This window comes from Penaeus vannamei, chromosome 33, assembly GCF_042767895.1.
Source record: "Penaeus vannamei isolate JL-2024 chromosome 33, ASM4276789v1, whole genome shotgun sequence".
NCBI lineage: Eukaryota > Metazoa > Arthropoda > Malacostraca > Decapoda > Penaeidae > Penaeus > Penaeus vannamei.
Window position 1 is genome coordinate 20,633,530 of NC_091581.1, and position 15,000 is coordinate 20,648,529.

Below are 15,000 nucleotides of genomic sequence, written 5' to 3' on the forward strand. Positions count from 1 at the left end.
ATCCAAAGAAGAAACAAATGGCGTGAAGATTTTACTGTGGTTGGAGGACCTATAGGAAGAGAGGAGGATCTTGGCAAGGAGGAGGGAGGTACCTCGGCTCAAATCCCTTACGTTCCCGGGGTCTAACCTGAGTCTGAAGGTCGGTAATGCTCTGAATCCAGAAGATATGCGCGTCTCTTTTCTTCTTGATAAAGGAGGTTTCCAGGGGGTCAACTGAGACGCCGTCCAGCATCGGGTGCACTGCAGTTGATCTAAAGGGTCAATGCAGGTCACAGGTGAATCATGATTTCAAGCTGGTTAAGCATAGGCCTAACCGACAATGGCCAATCTAAAACGATATCAAACTCACGTCCTGAAGTATGAGAAGGTTTTGATGTGTGGGAGTTCTAAACACTACATAAGATATTAAAAAAAGACATCGAGAATGAGCTTGAAACTTTCACAGCTCTGAGAGCATATTCGGTTAGCACTGAACACTCTGAAAAGTCATGTCTGCTCTAGGTATTTTGCGTGGTAGGAATCTGGTGCGGGAGAGAGGTCTCCGTGTCCAACACCGAGTTTGAGTACCTCTCTTTCCGGATCGCGTGGCCTACGGCTTTTAGCACCAACTTGGAGTTTACTGGAGATGTGGAGTTCGTGTCGCCTCCAACGCTCAGCAGTTCTGCTTTATCCTGATTGGCAGCGTCAGCGGAAGTGGGCGGGGCTGACCTAGTGCTGAGAGGAAATATTAGAAGATACGCTGGTGAATCCCGACCCATTTTTGGAAGAGATTGGCCGTCGCTGCTAGCGGTTCAGGTGAACGCAATGCAAAACTGTCATAAGTATCATATGGCTATGTAATGCATACATACATGCATATATACATACACACAAACATATGAATAGATACATACACACAAACAAGCACACAAACACACACACACATATATGCATGTCGGTATGTATGCATGTGTATACTGTATATAATCGAAAAGCCGAATAAGAATATGCAATGCTGTACAGTAATTTAAACGTGATTTATGACATGACAATTATGAAAACGAAGATAAAGCTAAAAAACGTGACAAATTATATCCATCGGTGACGCAACATAATCGTGAGTGCGCTTAGATAAAAGTGCTATTAATCTGTACAGTGTTCGTGATATTACATGACGCTTGAACATAGAACTTCGACATCCAGAAATGATCGTTAATGTTATATAATACTGTTATAAATTCAAAACGAGTGGTGGAAAAAGCACAGAATTTTTGCTGAAACGTAATGGAATGTGCTGACGACACTGAACGGTGGCAAAGGCATGGCAAAGTAACTAGTTTTTTAATGTCGATTTTAGGGAACACAGCTTATCTTTAATGAGTGTGCTGTCAGTTTTTATTGGATAAACGGTGTCGTACAAAACGTAAACTTTCCCTATTTTAATATATTTTCCTTTAGTCAATCATTTTAAAAAACTGTTTATGTGTATATGCACACACACACACACACACACACACACACACACACACACACACACATATATATATATATATATATATATATATATATATATATATATATATATATATATTTATATATATACATATATATATGTATATATATACATATATATAAATATATATATATACATATGTATGTATATTATATATATATATACATATGCACACACACACACACACACACACACACACACACACACACACACACACACACACATATATATATATATATATATATATATATATATATATATATATTAGTAGCTTCCATAGACATTACCAAAGACTAAATGAAATATAGGAAAGCATGGCAAAAGTTTGTAAGCCCCAACGGTTGGCGGATAGTGTGATATCTGAACAATAGATGGCGTTGTGTACGCGGTGTATCGTCTGTTTGTTTACATCATGAAAGGTCACACTCAAAATGGTAGGAAACGGATTTTTTTTTTTTTTTTTTTTTTTTTTGGGGGGGGGTATTTGTTTTTGCTTGTTTTATGCTTCCAGCTGTTTTAACTGTAGGCCTGCTTTCATTAATACTTTCATTGATGATGGCAAAGTGAAATAAAGATATGTGTTTTGTATATCCTTGGTTTAATGACACAACAAAAATGAATGAAAAAAATATGAAGAATTTATTAATGCCGAATAACTGTAGAATTTATCTTTATCTTTAATAACAAAAAGTTATTGAAGAATAGAATAAAGAATATAATTCCATGTACATTTATAAAAATATATAAAATAATTCTTTGATAGATATATTGCAAAACTTCAACTGAAACTAAATCTTAAAAAAAAAAAAATCTATTCAATTTTAGTCTCTTATTTAGTTACAAATCTGAACAATAGATGGCGCTGTATGACGTTTGGGGCTTCACAATTTTTTTAATCGGTGTGATATGTGCTTTCCCATTTTTCTTATATAGTCTTTGGACATTACCTAGCTACTCATACATGAGTAATGATAACAAAGATTTATACACACTCCACGTGGGTACTCGGTGAAAATTGTGTGTGTGTGTGTGTGTGTGTGTGTGCAGCGCCAGGTGTGCGCAGGATCCCAGCGGACAACCTGCGGTTGTGATACCAGTTCTAGAGTTACTTGTAGATAGGTGTTCCATGTGGCTTACACACCTCAACTGCCACCACCCATTTACTTGTGCGTTGGAACGCGTATGTGTGAAATACGAGTACAATAGTGTGTGCATAAAGATAGAACGTGTATGTGTGTGCATGAGTGAGTCGAGTACGTGTAAGCCAGAATTGGTGTTTAAACCGAGGCGGTGCACACTTCACCCTCGCGAGTCTCGACTCTTATTCAGGCGTAATTAGAAGGCCCTTTATTCACCATTAGCTTTCTCTTCCACTGTCTCTTTTCTCACTTCCTCTAAAGGCCCGTCTACTCTATCAGTGGCCACCTGTGGTTTTGGAGTATGGTAATGACGAGTACCTGAAAGGATAGCGCAGACGCGAACACCTGAAACACTATCCCTGACTGAGGCAGTTCATGAGCGAGCCATATATTCGAGCTTGGGCATGTGTGCGCTATATGCCCTGCAGTCTTACCAGATGCACAGTAACGTCTGCACTGAACTACACAGTTCATTTACATGCAGACCTTTACGATGCATAGCTTGTGCAGTGAGAAATTGGAGAATGTTGATAGTTATGGAGTATACACGATCCCTTTCTCCAAACGCTTCGGCCAAAATCTCCCCAAAATTACCGTGATTTCGAGATTTCCAAATAGATTTGTCAGGGACATCCGGATTTCGAGGGATTTTCTAAGGATTCAAAAAGTTCTCAAAGGCGCTTAAAGCCATTATATTATCGTAAATGTTTCAAAAACTAACCTGTTATCAGTTATTACTCTACAGTTTCCACATGAAACACAATACATTACCATAAAACATGACTCTACTAAGGTTACTGTAACCCTTCAGACAAAAAAATTATCATTTTACCGTTTTCTTCATAATCTGATGGATTACCTTCGGGATTAACTTAAACCGACTCACCAGAAAGAGCCACAATTACCTGGAAATCTGAGCAGTTTAAAAGGAGTAATCCTGTTTCTTAAAAATTGCGGGAACAAACATTGGGGGATTAAAGTAAACACTTGATCTTGCAGCTACATTCACAACATCATGTGCTGTTATTTTATTAAAGCAATTCATTACTAAAACCACGATTAAACATTATTGCTTGATTTATGCGTAATCTTTTCTGTAATCTTTTCTCCGGGATTTTTTGCTTCATTTTGATAAAAGCCTTTCCCAAAAAAGGATTCCGTAGTACTGGTAGGAACGAGAAAACCTCTGTGTACCCAACAGCCCAATCAAAGTGCTTGAATCTTGGCCCACAGAGTCGCAAAGAATATTACTACGAAATCGTGTCAGCGATTTTCTATTGTCCACTTGTATGTTTTTTTAAAAGGCCTGAAAGTTAAAAAAAGGGGAATTTCAGACATTAACATTTAAATCAAATGGCATTATTTTAAGACAGTACGTTTTATCAAAACTTCTTGACATATAAGTGTGTGTGTGTGTGTGTGTGTGTGTGTGTGTGTGTGTGTGTGTGTGTGTGTGTGTGTGTGTGTGTGTGTGTGTGTGTGTGTGTGTGTGTGTTTCTCTCACATACACACTCTCACTCTCTCTCACTCTCTTTCTCTTTCTCTTTCTCTTTCTCTTTCTGTTTCTCTTTCTCTTTCTCTCTCTCTCTCTCTCTCTCTCTCTCTCTCTCTCTCTCTCTCTCTCTCTCTCTCTCTATCTATCTATCTATCTATCTATCTATCTATCTATCTATCTATCTCTCTCTCTCTCTTTCTTTCTTTCTTTCTTTCTTTCTTTCTTTCTTTCTTTCTTTCTTTCTCTCTTTCTTTCTTTCTTTCTTTCTTTCTTTCTTTCTTTATATATATATATATATATATATATATATATATATATATATATATATATATATATATATATATATATATATATATTTATATATATATATATATATATATATAAATATATATATATATATATATATATATATATATATATATATATATATATATATATATATATATATATATATATATATATATATATATATATATACATATAATGTATATATATACATGTACGTATGTATATGTACATACATATATATATATATATATATATATATATATATATATATATATATATATATATATATATATATATATACGTAAATATATATATATATATATATATATATATATATATATATATATATATATAAATATATATATATATATACGTAAATATATATATATATATATATATATATATATATATATATATTTATATATATATATATATATATATACGTATATATATATATATATATATATATATATATATATATATATATATATATATATACATATACGTAAATAAATATATATATATATATATATATATATATATATATATATATATATATATATATATGTATGTATGTATGTATGTATGTATGTATGTATGTATGTATGTGTGTGTGTGTGTGTGTGTGTGTGTGTGTGTGTGTGTGTGTGTGTGTGTGTGTGTGTGTGTGTGTGTGTGTGTTTGTATGTTTTAAGCTTATGTAATCATAAACTGATGATTGTTCTTACCACAGTTACAAAAACACCTCTAGAGAACGCTACAGTATCAGCTTAAATGTCGCCGACAGAGCTGTAAAAGTTTCCCCATTCTTTGATTTCCAATAAGAAAACAATAATAAAAGAAAAAAGGGAGAGAAATGCTAAAACTACGTGTGCAAAAAAATAAAAAAAATAAAAGATATATACACTTTTTTTCAAAAGTAAAGTCAACACCATAAAAAGATGGTGTCTCATTATGCTAGTGTGGACATATAAGAATCATTCAAGTGCATATAATGGCTAAGAATATCAAAATAACATTCGTCTATTCTATCGAAAAATAATGCAGATATATATACACATGCCCATTATCTCCACATGCAAAGATGTAGTATGAGGCGTATTAGCCATATGTTTTAATGATGATAGCCACTTGGTCATGATAATATTACATTAAGGATTCACTGCAACTGGCGTATTTATAATATATATGAAAAAGTTCTCTTATAATAAGGGGAAGGGAAAGAAAGGAGGATTTTATACTAGCGTTTACTTGCTGGTGAAAAATAATATTTATGGACTCTTGGTGAAACTAGAGTATCATTATTCTATTAATTCAAGGCTGATTGTGAAATGGTAAAGTTACAATTCTATGCATCTTAACAGGTACAAATGTTAATACGTTTTAGGTTAAAAAAAAGCAAATTCTACCCTTTCCTCAATTACCCATCCATCCTATCTTCTTTTATTCCTATCCCCGCTCTGCTATAACTTTCCCCCCTTTGTCTTTCTCTCCATCCTCCCACCCTCTTACCTCCCCTTGCCGTAGTGGATAGCGGAGAAGATGGAGTTGACGACCTGACTCCACAAGAGGGTCATGATCCCGAAGAAAATGCTCCAGAGCCATTGCTCCAGGTTGAGGGCCGAGGTGGAGAAGGCGAGACCTCCCAGCTGGACGATGATGACCTGGTAGGGTGAATGGAGGTCAGGGGAGGGAGGGAAGGAAGGGATGGGGAGGTCAGGGGGAGGCAGGGAATGAAGGGATGGGGAGGTCAGGGGGAGGCAGGAAATGAAGGGATGGGGAGGTCAGGGGGAGGCAGGGAAGGAAGGGATGGGGAGGTCAGGGGGAGGCAGGGAAGGAAGGGATGGGGAGGTCAGGGGGAGGCAGGGAAGGAAGGGATAGGGAGGTCAGGGGGAGGGAGGGAAGGAAGGGAAGGGGAGGAAAGGTAGAGATGGGGAGGGAAAAGAAACGTGTGGGGAGCGGAAGGGTTGGTTTGAGTGGGATGAGAGGTCAGTGGGAGAAAGAGATTAACTTGATTCGTGTACCTGTTTTATGACTACTGAAAGGTGTGTCGGTTTGAGATCGAGAGACGATAAGCTTGAACAATTAAGACAATAGGAATGATTATATTCGTTTTATATTTATCACTATATACCCTTTATTACTAGTGATACACCCGACACTACCACCGCCTATACCACAACCTTTAAAACCAAACACGCAAGCAAATGGAATCAAAACAGAAAAACAAAAACAAACCGTGAAAGCCTCCCACCTGAGCACCGAAAGTGACGAACCAGATGCAATAGAAAAGCGGGTTCTTGGTGATGCCTTCGAACACATTATGTTCTCCATGGATCTTCCGGGCGTTGACCTCGTTGAAGAGCGTCATCATAACGAACGTGTTGAAAACGAGGGTAAAGTGCTGCGAGGGAGGTTCCCCAAGCTCTGCGTTGAGGCCGTCTTCGATGTCGACCAAGATGTGACCTGGTTGTATGCAGCGGGTGAGGTGAATGTGCACTGATAGTCACGAGAAAGATAGATAGATAGATAGATAGATAGATAGATAGATAGATAGATAGATAGATAGATAGATAGATAGATAGATAGATAGATAGATAGATAAATAGATAGATAGATAGATAGATAGATAGATAGATAGATAGATAGATAGATAGATAGATAGATAGATAGATAGATAGATAGATAGATAAATAAATAGATAGATAGGCAGAAAAAAAATGTGAATGGATAGATGGAAAGAGAGATTCACTCAGCTCTATGTAAAGTATGTGACCTGGTTGTATGGAGCGGGTGAGGTGAATGTGCGTTGATAGTCACGAGATAGACATACAGATAAATAGACAGAAAGGCAGATAAAAGGACATGGATGGATAAATGGAGAGAGAGATTCACTCAGCTCTGCGTAAAATTTTCTTCGATGTTGACTGTTTGTGACCTGGTTGTAAGAAGCGGGTGAGGTGAATGTGCGCTGATAGTCACGAGATAGACAGACATAAATATATAGATAGCTATGATAGATAGATATATAGATAGCCAGATAGAAAAACGTGGATGGATAGATGTAAAGAGAGATTCGCTCAGCTCTGCGTAAAGTATGTGACCTGGTTGTATGGAGCGGATGAGGTGAATGTGCGTTGATAATCACGAGATAGACAGACAGATAGATAGATAAATATATAGGCAGATAGAAAAACATGGAGGGATAGATGGAGATATTCACTCAGCTCTACGTAAAGCTTTCTTCGATGTCGACAGTATCTGCCCTGGATCTATACAGATGGTCAAGCGCTTAGATTTTGGTAATGCGAATGGAGAAGTAAATCAGAAATTCGACATCTAGGTTAATAAGACATTGGATCCTGAATTGTTCCCTCAATTTTTCAGATAAAGCCACAGAAAGAAAGAATTCAATATTATTTACTTTTACACCTTCCCGTAAATACATAAAGAAAAGATACATATTTAGAAAGCTTAGGGATCGATTTCCTTTTTCCTTCTTTCTATTAGTCTATTAGCCGATCTGATTGATTGTTAATCTTGTTAACTTGAGCCTCCAGTACTTACTAGTAAATGTTTTTACATTTATTATTGCCATTAATATTGAATATTTGGCTGTTATTTATAGAAGTTTTGCACAGAGTATTGATATTTTATTTTTTCTTGGTTGTTATTGCTACTAAGACTGTTGTTGCAGTAATAGTATTGACATAACGTATATCATATTCTTTATTTTTCATAATAGATATGACTACATCATCGATTATTACTATTATAGTCCCTGATATTCTTGGCATTATCAAGTATGCGTGTGTGTGTACATATTGTTTCTGTGCCTACATACACTTTCATTATTCATTTTTAGATGCCAATATATTTGGCTATTATTTGTAGGAGTTTTGTACAGTGTATTGATATTTTATGTTTTCTTGTTATTGCTACTAAGACTCTGTTGTCGCAGTAATACTATTGACATAACGGATTTCATATTCTTTATTTTTCAGAATAGATATGGTTACAACGTCGATTATTAGTATTATAGTCACTGATATTCTTGTCATTATCACACACACACACATAAATAAGTAAATATATATATATATATATATATATATATATATATTTATATATATATATATATATATATTGTCATATACCTTTATAAATAATTATATAAGCGAACTGTTAAGCATGAATGACCGGTGTTTCTCTCTGCGCTTTGCGACTGAATCACCCAACTGGATCGATGTTCCTGGAATGTTCCGGAATCCTCTCTGTTCAGTCTTTCAGATTCTCCCGATAACGATGCGCCTTAACCATTTTTAAAAAGCGCGGCAGACTTCGTTCTCATTCGTGCTCCAGCGAGCTCGAAAGACCGAACGACCGAGTCAGAACGGGTCTCACTCACTCTGGCACGCCATTAAATCGGCAAGCTGTTGTTGACATTGTTATTGTTATTGAAAATGATCTTAAATAGCGAGATGAATTTGATAAGACATATCGTTTGGGCTCGTTTTCGATTCCCACTTCGAGCCAGACAGATCGATAGCTTTGTTAAGGTATATTAATAACGCAGACTAACACGGTAACGGTAAAACATCATCGAAAACCAAACCCCAAGCATTCATCAAAAATAAATTGATAATAATGGTAATTATCACAATGATAATAATAATGATAGTAATGATGATAGTCATAATAATGATAATAATATTAATAATAATATTGATCATAATAATAATGATAATAATGATGATGCTGGTAATAATGATAATAATAAAATAATAATAATAATAATGATGATGATGATAACAATAATAATAATTCCCCAAACACACCCCCATCTCCTTCAACCCCGCCGGAAACTCCTCACCGTAAAAGAGCAGCAGAAAGATGACGAGGATCATGAACACGGCCTGACCCAGGATGTTCCTCAGCATGACCCCGGACACGAGGGCCTTCGTCCTTCCGTACGGCTGGCGGTGAAGGAGGGAGCGCGAGGGGGGTTCCGTGGCCAGGGCGAGGGAGGCCAGGGTGTCCATGATGAGGTTGACCCATAGCATCTGCACCGTCTGTTGGGAAGGAGGGAGAAGGGGGAGTGTGTGATCTGGGTGGACGGGGCACGGCGGGGAAATGGGTGGTTGTAAGGGGGCGAAGGAGTGTGAAGGTGGGGCAGGGCGGGGAAATGGGTGGTTGCAAGGGGGCGAAGGGTGTGAAGGTGGGGCAGGGCGGGGAAATGGGCGGTTGCAAGGGGGCGAAGGGGTGTGAAGGTGGGGCATGGCGGGGAAATGGGTGGTTGCAAGGAGGAGAAGGAATGCGAAGGAGGAAGAAGGAGAATCGGGAGAATGGATGCGTAAAGAGACGGGAGGGGAGACGGAGTCTGTGAGATGGAAAGAGAGAGAGCGGGGAGATAGACACACTGACTGACTGCTTGATTGACTGATTGACTAATTTACTGATTGATGACTGACAGCCAGCCAGTCAGCCAGTCAACCGGCCAGCCAGACAGACAAACTAAAAGCAGAACAAAAACGGAGGACCAAGAGCCATTAAAACGCTTCCTCGAACCTGTCCTTACGTGTCACAAATCCCCTCCGTCTATAACTATAAGCAAATCAATAATAGGATCCTTTATCGGCCTCCGCCAAGCCTGTGATTAGGATCGAGTTATTGACAGGATGGCGAGAAGGAGAGACGGAATTGGATCCAGTAGTAACATATTAATTCGTTCAAGTATGGGGGTTATGGGAACGCAGGGCGGTGTATATATAGATAGAGGGATTGGTAGATAGATCTCGAGATAGATAAATAAAGAGATGGACAGGTTGAAAGAGAGGGCGAGAGAGAGAAGGACGGAGAAGATGAGGAAGAAAAAAAGGAAGGGAGGAAGAAAGAGATGGACAGACAGACATTCAGACAAAGACAGACAGAGAAAAGAAGAGAAAGAGAGAAAGATATAGCCCTGAAAACAATACCGAATTCTTTCTCTCTCTACTCTCTCTCTCTCTCTCTCTCTCTCTCTCTCTCTCTCTCTCTCTCTCTCTCTCTCTCTCTCTCTCTCTCTCTTTCACTCACACACACACATACACAAACGAATGAATAAATAAATAAATAACCAAATAAGAAAAATAAAAACCGACTTCCCTCCCCTTACCTTCAAAGGCGTATCGCTAATGATACAAATACTGACGAAGGCGATAGTGACTGCCACAACGTTGACAGTCAGCTGGAACTGAAGGAATTTGGCGATGGAGTCATAAACGTTTCTGCCCCACATGACAGCCTTGACGATAGAGGTGAAATTGTCGTCTGTTAGCACGATATCACAGGCTTCCTTGGCGACGTCGGTGCCCGTGATGCCCTGGGATGGAAAAGGTTGGTTCAGAGGATGGTTGGTTGGCGCTAAAAAGTAGGTGATTCAGGATTTTTTTTCGATTTAGATAATGAGGTGAGAGATGATCTAAAAGGTATAATGAGGTATAATTAGGATAAGACGATCAAAGACGTTATTAGAGTAAGAGAATGAGGTAAAAGATAATTATAAAAGTTATTAAGATAATATAATGAGATGAGAGGCGATTAAAGAGGTCTCTTAATCTAAGATAATGAAGTGAGGTGATTTTAAAAATTAGATTAAGGTAATGAGCTAAGAAATTATTTTAAAATAAGATAATTAAGTAAGAGGTGATTTTTAAATTAGATTAAGATAATGTGAGATATAAGAGGTGATTAAATCAAGATAGTGAGATATGAGGTTATTTAATTAAGATAATGAGAGATATAAAAGGTTATCAAATAAAGATAGTGAGAGATATAAGAGGTTCTTAATTTAGATAATAGAATGAGAGATATAAGTTATTAAATATAGATAGTGAGAGATATAGGAGGTTATGAAATAAGACTATGAGAGATATGAGGTGATTAAATTAAGATGAGGTGATTAAGATTAAGTGAGGTGAGTTATTACTAAGGAGATCGTTGAATTAAGATGATTAGAAGAGATGCGATTAAAGAGCTAATTGCAGGAAGATGAGAGTAAGATGATTAAAAGGGTGATTAAGAAAAGATTAAAGAAATCAACTAAAGATTATGAAATGAGCGTTCATCAAATAAGTTAATTCAACGGAAATGTTGTGCCAAAATATAATTGGCTATAGATAATGTTGCAATTAAATCTTAAAGAAATCATGATAATGATGAGATTACGAACAAAGCAAATGAAGGTTGATTTAAGAGATAATTGAATGAAGATGAAGACTAAAAGGGATTGTCGAATAAAGATAATTACTTGGTGATAGTCAAGAGTCATTTCAAATTAATGATCCAAAATGATGGACAGACGAAAAAAAAACTAATTAAAGATGTAATTGCAGCGAGATAATAATGGCAAATTATGTCATAATTTAATGATTTCCGATGTCATCATGAAATATCAAGTGACGAAAGAACAATTCGTCTATAGCACTTATTTCTCAACTAGATTAATAAAGCATTATAGTATGATGACGGCGCTATCCCACTATGTGAATAATAAATTATTTAATAGAAGCGATATGGCTCTTCATAGCGTGACTTGCTGAAAGAAGTAAAAATAGCAAAGAAGACATGGCAATTATCAATAGATGGGTAGAGCTAGAGAGCAAGTTAAAGAAGTAGATGTAGATGTATAGAGATTAAGAGTAAGGCGTAGATATGGTGAAGTGGTATGGACAAAAGTGTAAGAAGGGGAGACAAACATATGCGGTATAAGAGGAAGAAAAGGGATAAGAAGAAAAAGAAAACAGAAGGAGGAGGAAGAGGAGAGGGAAGGGGAATATGAATTATAATTATGATAATAATAAAAATAAGAAAAAAGAAAAGGAAGAGAGGGGAAATAATAATGAAACGATAAACGAAAAAAATATATAAAACAAAGTCAGGGATGAAAAGACCGACCATAACACTATATATGTGTGTGAGTATAGGAATAATGATAAAGAATAAACGAAAGGAAAAAACAAAAATTATAAAACAAAATTAAGGATGAAAAGAATGACCATAACACTATATATGTGTGTGTGAGTATAGGAATAATGATAAAGAATAAAAGAAAGGAAACAACAAAAAATATATAAAACAAAATTAAGGATGAAAAGAACGACCATATCCCGACCATAACACTATATATGTGTGTGTGTGTGAGTATATACGTGTATCCATACAACAACGCCCACCATAGCGAAGCCGACGTCCGCCATCTTGAGAGCCGGCCCGTCGTTGGTCCCGTCGCCAGTCACCGCCACGACCTGCCTGGTGGGCGTGGCCTTGGAGGCGATCAGGCCCCTCACCAGGATGTACTTGTCCTGCGGCGACGACCTGGCCAGCACGCGGAGACGGGGCCAGACCTGGTCAAACATCTCTTGGGATACCTGTGGGAGGGAGGGAGGGAGGAAGGGAGGGAGGGAGGGAGGGAGGGAGGGAGGGAGGGAGGGAGGAAGGGAGGGAGGAAGGGAGGGAGGGAGGGAGGGAGGGAGGAAGGGAGGGAGGGAGGAGGGAGGGGGAAGGGGTAGGGTTGGAGAGAGGGGGGAGGAGGGAGGGGGAAGGGGTAGGGTTGGAGAGAGGGGGAGGAGGAGGGAGGGAGGAAAAGGCCTTTGTTAGTTTGTTTGTTTTTTGGGGGGGTTGTGGGTTAGATTTTTTTATCCCTTGTTTGTCCAAATTCTTAAATATGATTTTTTTATTCCATTTGTTTCATGTTGCATTCTTTATCTTTATTTTATGTATCTTTCTCTTTGTATTTTCTTTTCTTAGCTTCACATACGTCATATCTTAATGAGTATTACATGATTACTCCATCAAATACACTTAAGTATAACAAACCACTGAAAATGAGATTAATGACAAACAAATATGGGTAATTTCTCTTAATCAATTGTTCTTTCTACCTTATGTTGCTAATAATAACTATTTAATTAGAGTAATTTGAATTCCTTAGTATCATCGGCTAAATTTGATATTACTGCGCTATTATTTGGTTGATAGTGTTCTGGGTATAATTAGCAGTAACTAGTGGTATTAATAATTATTTTGTAATTGGGTATGATTAAAAGGTGAGTTAGATTATCAATGAAAAATTATGTGTTGGTTTGAAGTCGTGTAAAAATGGTTTTCTCTTTCTTTCTTTTCCTCTTCTCTCTCTCTCTCTCTCTCTCTCTCTCTCTCTCTCTCCTCTCTCTCTCTTTCTCTCCTCTCTCTCTCTCTCTCTCTCTCTCTCTCTCTCTCTCTCTCTCTCATTCACTCACTCACTCTCATTCTCACTCTCATTTTCATTCTCATTTATTCTTACTCCCACTCTCACTCCCATTCTCACTCTCACTCTCATTTTCACTTTCTCCTTCTCCGTATGCCCATGTCTCTTCCTCTTCCTCTCCCTGCTTCTGTCTCCCCCCCCCTTTAATCCCTCTCCCCCCTTCTATCTCCCTTCTCTCTCCCTTCTGCCCCTCCCCCTCCCTCATCCTCACCCCCTCCCTTCCCCGAACTTTGGCAATGTCCTTGGTGTCAGATATATGGAACTGATAAATAATATTGAGATGAATGTCAGTGTTTGATATCTGGATCTTACCGGGTTTAATGCAGTAAATAAAGAATTAAGCCTGCAAGATCGAAACATTCCTAAGAATCTTGGTATACACGTGAACTCATAATGTATTGATGCACTCCCTCGCTTTTGTAGGGACTGTACAACACACGCGATCAAATATATGAGTACACACTTGCACGTATGGAGACATATTGTGTATTTATGTACTGCCTCTTTTATTCAGGTTCGCATGCAGATGCAGACGCACTTATTCAGACATAAACGCACATGCACTGTTCAAGTAGCATCCCATATGTACACACGCAAACGATTGCCTTATTTAAATATTAAAATAAGCAATCACAAAAAGTACAATATTCCTTTGCTTTTTTTCCTGCTCTCTCTCCCTTATTCCCCATCGCCCTCCTTCCCTTACCTTTTATAATTCCCTATCCCTCCCTCCCTCTCTCCTTCTCTCCCCCTTCTTCCCTCTTTCCCTTACCGTCCTCCCCCTCCCTCCCGTCTTCCTTAGCCCCCTCTCCACTTCTCCCCCTCCACCCCCTCAATTTCCCTCCATCCCTCCTTCCTCCCTTCCCTCACCCTAGCTACTCCACTCACCATCCTCTGCACCCTCCCTCCTTCCCACACCTCCCCCATTCTCTCTCTCTCCCTACCTCATTCGCCCATCCCCTTATCCACCTTCACCCACCACCCCACCCTAACCCACCCTCCCTCACCCGTCCCCACCCACTTCTCTGTGCTGTGCTGGTGCAGCGGTGAGGTGCTGGTCTAGCAATCTTGCGGACCTGCGTTCAATCCCACGCCCGGCCAGTGAATGGTAACCCCGGCCACTCCTTGCACACAGGGGGAGATTTGGGCAAAATAAAACAGACAGCATGTCACAGCAAAGAATATCCATTGTAACAAATGGAATTAAAACTAAATCTATAAATCTATAAAAATTCTCCAAGCCCTCCCCCTCCTCCGAATTCCTTACCTCGCCTTTTTCATCCCGAATCTTCTGGTTGAA

General features: G+C 38.2%; 1 protein-coding gene across 1 annotated transcript in view; it reads right to left on the reverse strand.

Annotated features, from left to right (window-relative positions):
• Nucleotides 1-15,000, reverse strand: part of LOC113813839 (plasma membrane calcium-transporting ATPase 2-like) — a 95,551-nt gene that overhangs the window by 214 nt on the left and 80,337 nt on the right. The window contains exons 16-22 of the mRNA XM_070145264.1: nt 14,968-15,000; nt 12,628-12,822; nt 10,569-10,775; nt 9,288-9,486; nt 6,669-6,880; nt 5,927-6,078; nt 128-251 (exon numbers count right to left, since the gene is read on the reverse strand). The exon at nt 14,968-15,000 is cut by the window's right edge and continues 147 nt beyond it. Coding sequence (XP_070001365.1) covers nt 128-251; nt 5,927-6,078; nt 6,669-6,880; nt 9,288-9,486; nt 10,569-10,775; nt 12,628-12,822; nt 14,968-15,000 — 1,122 coding nt within the window. The remainder of the gene's footprint in view (nt 1-127; nt 252-5,926; nt 6,079-6,668; nt 6,881-9,287; nt 9,487-10,568; nt 10,776-12,627; nt 12,823-14,967) is intronic.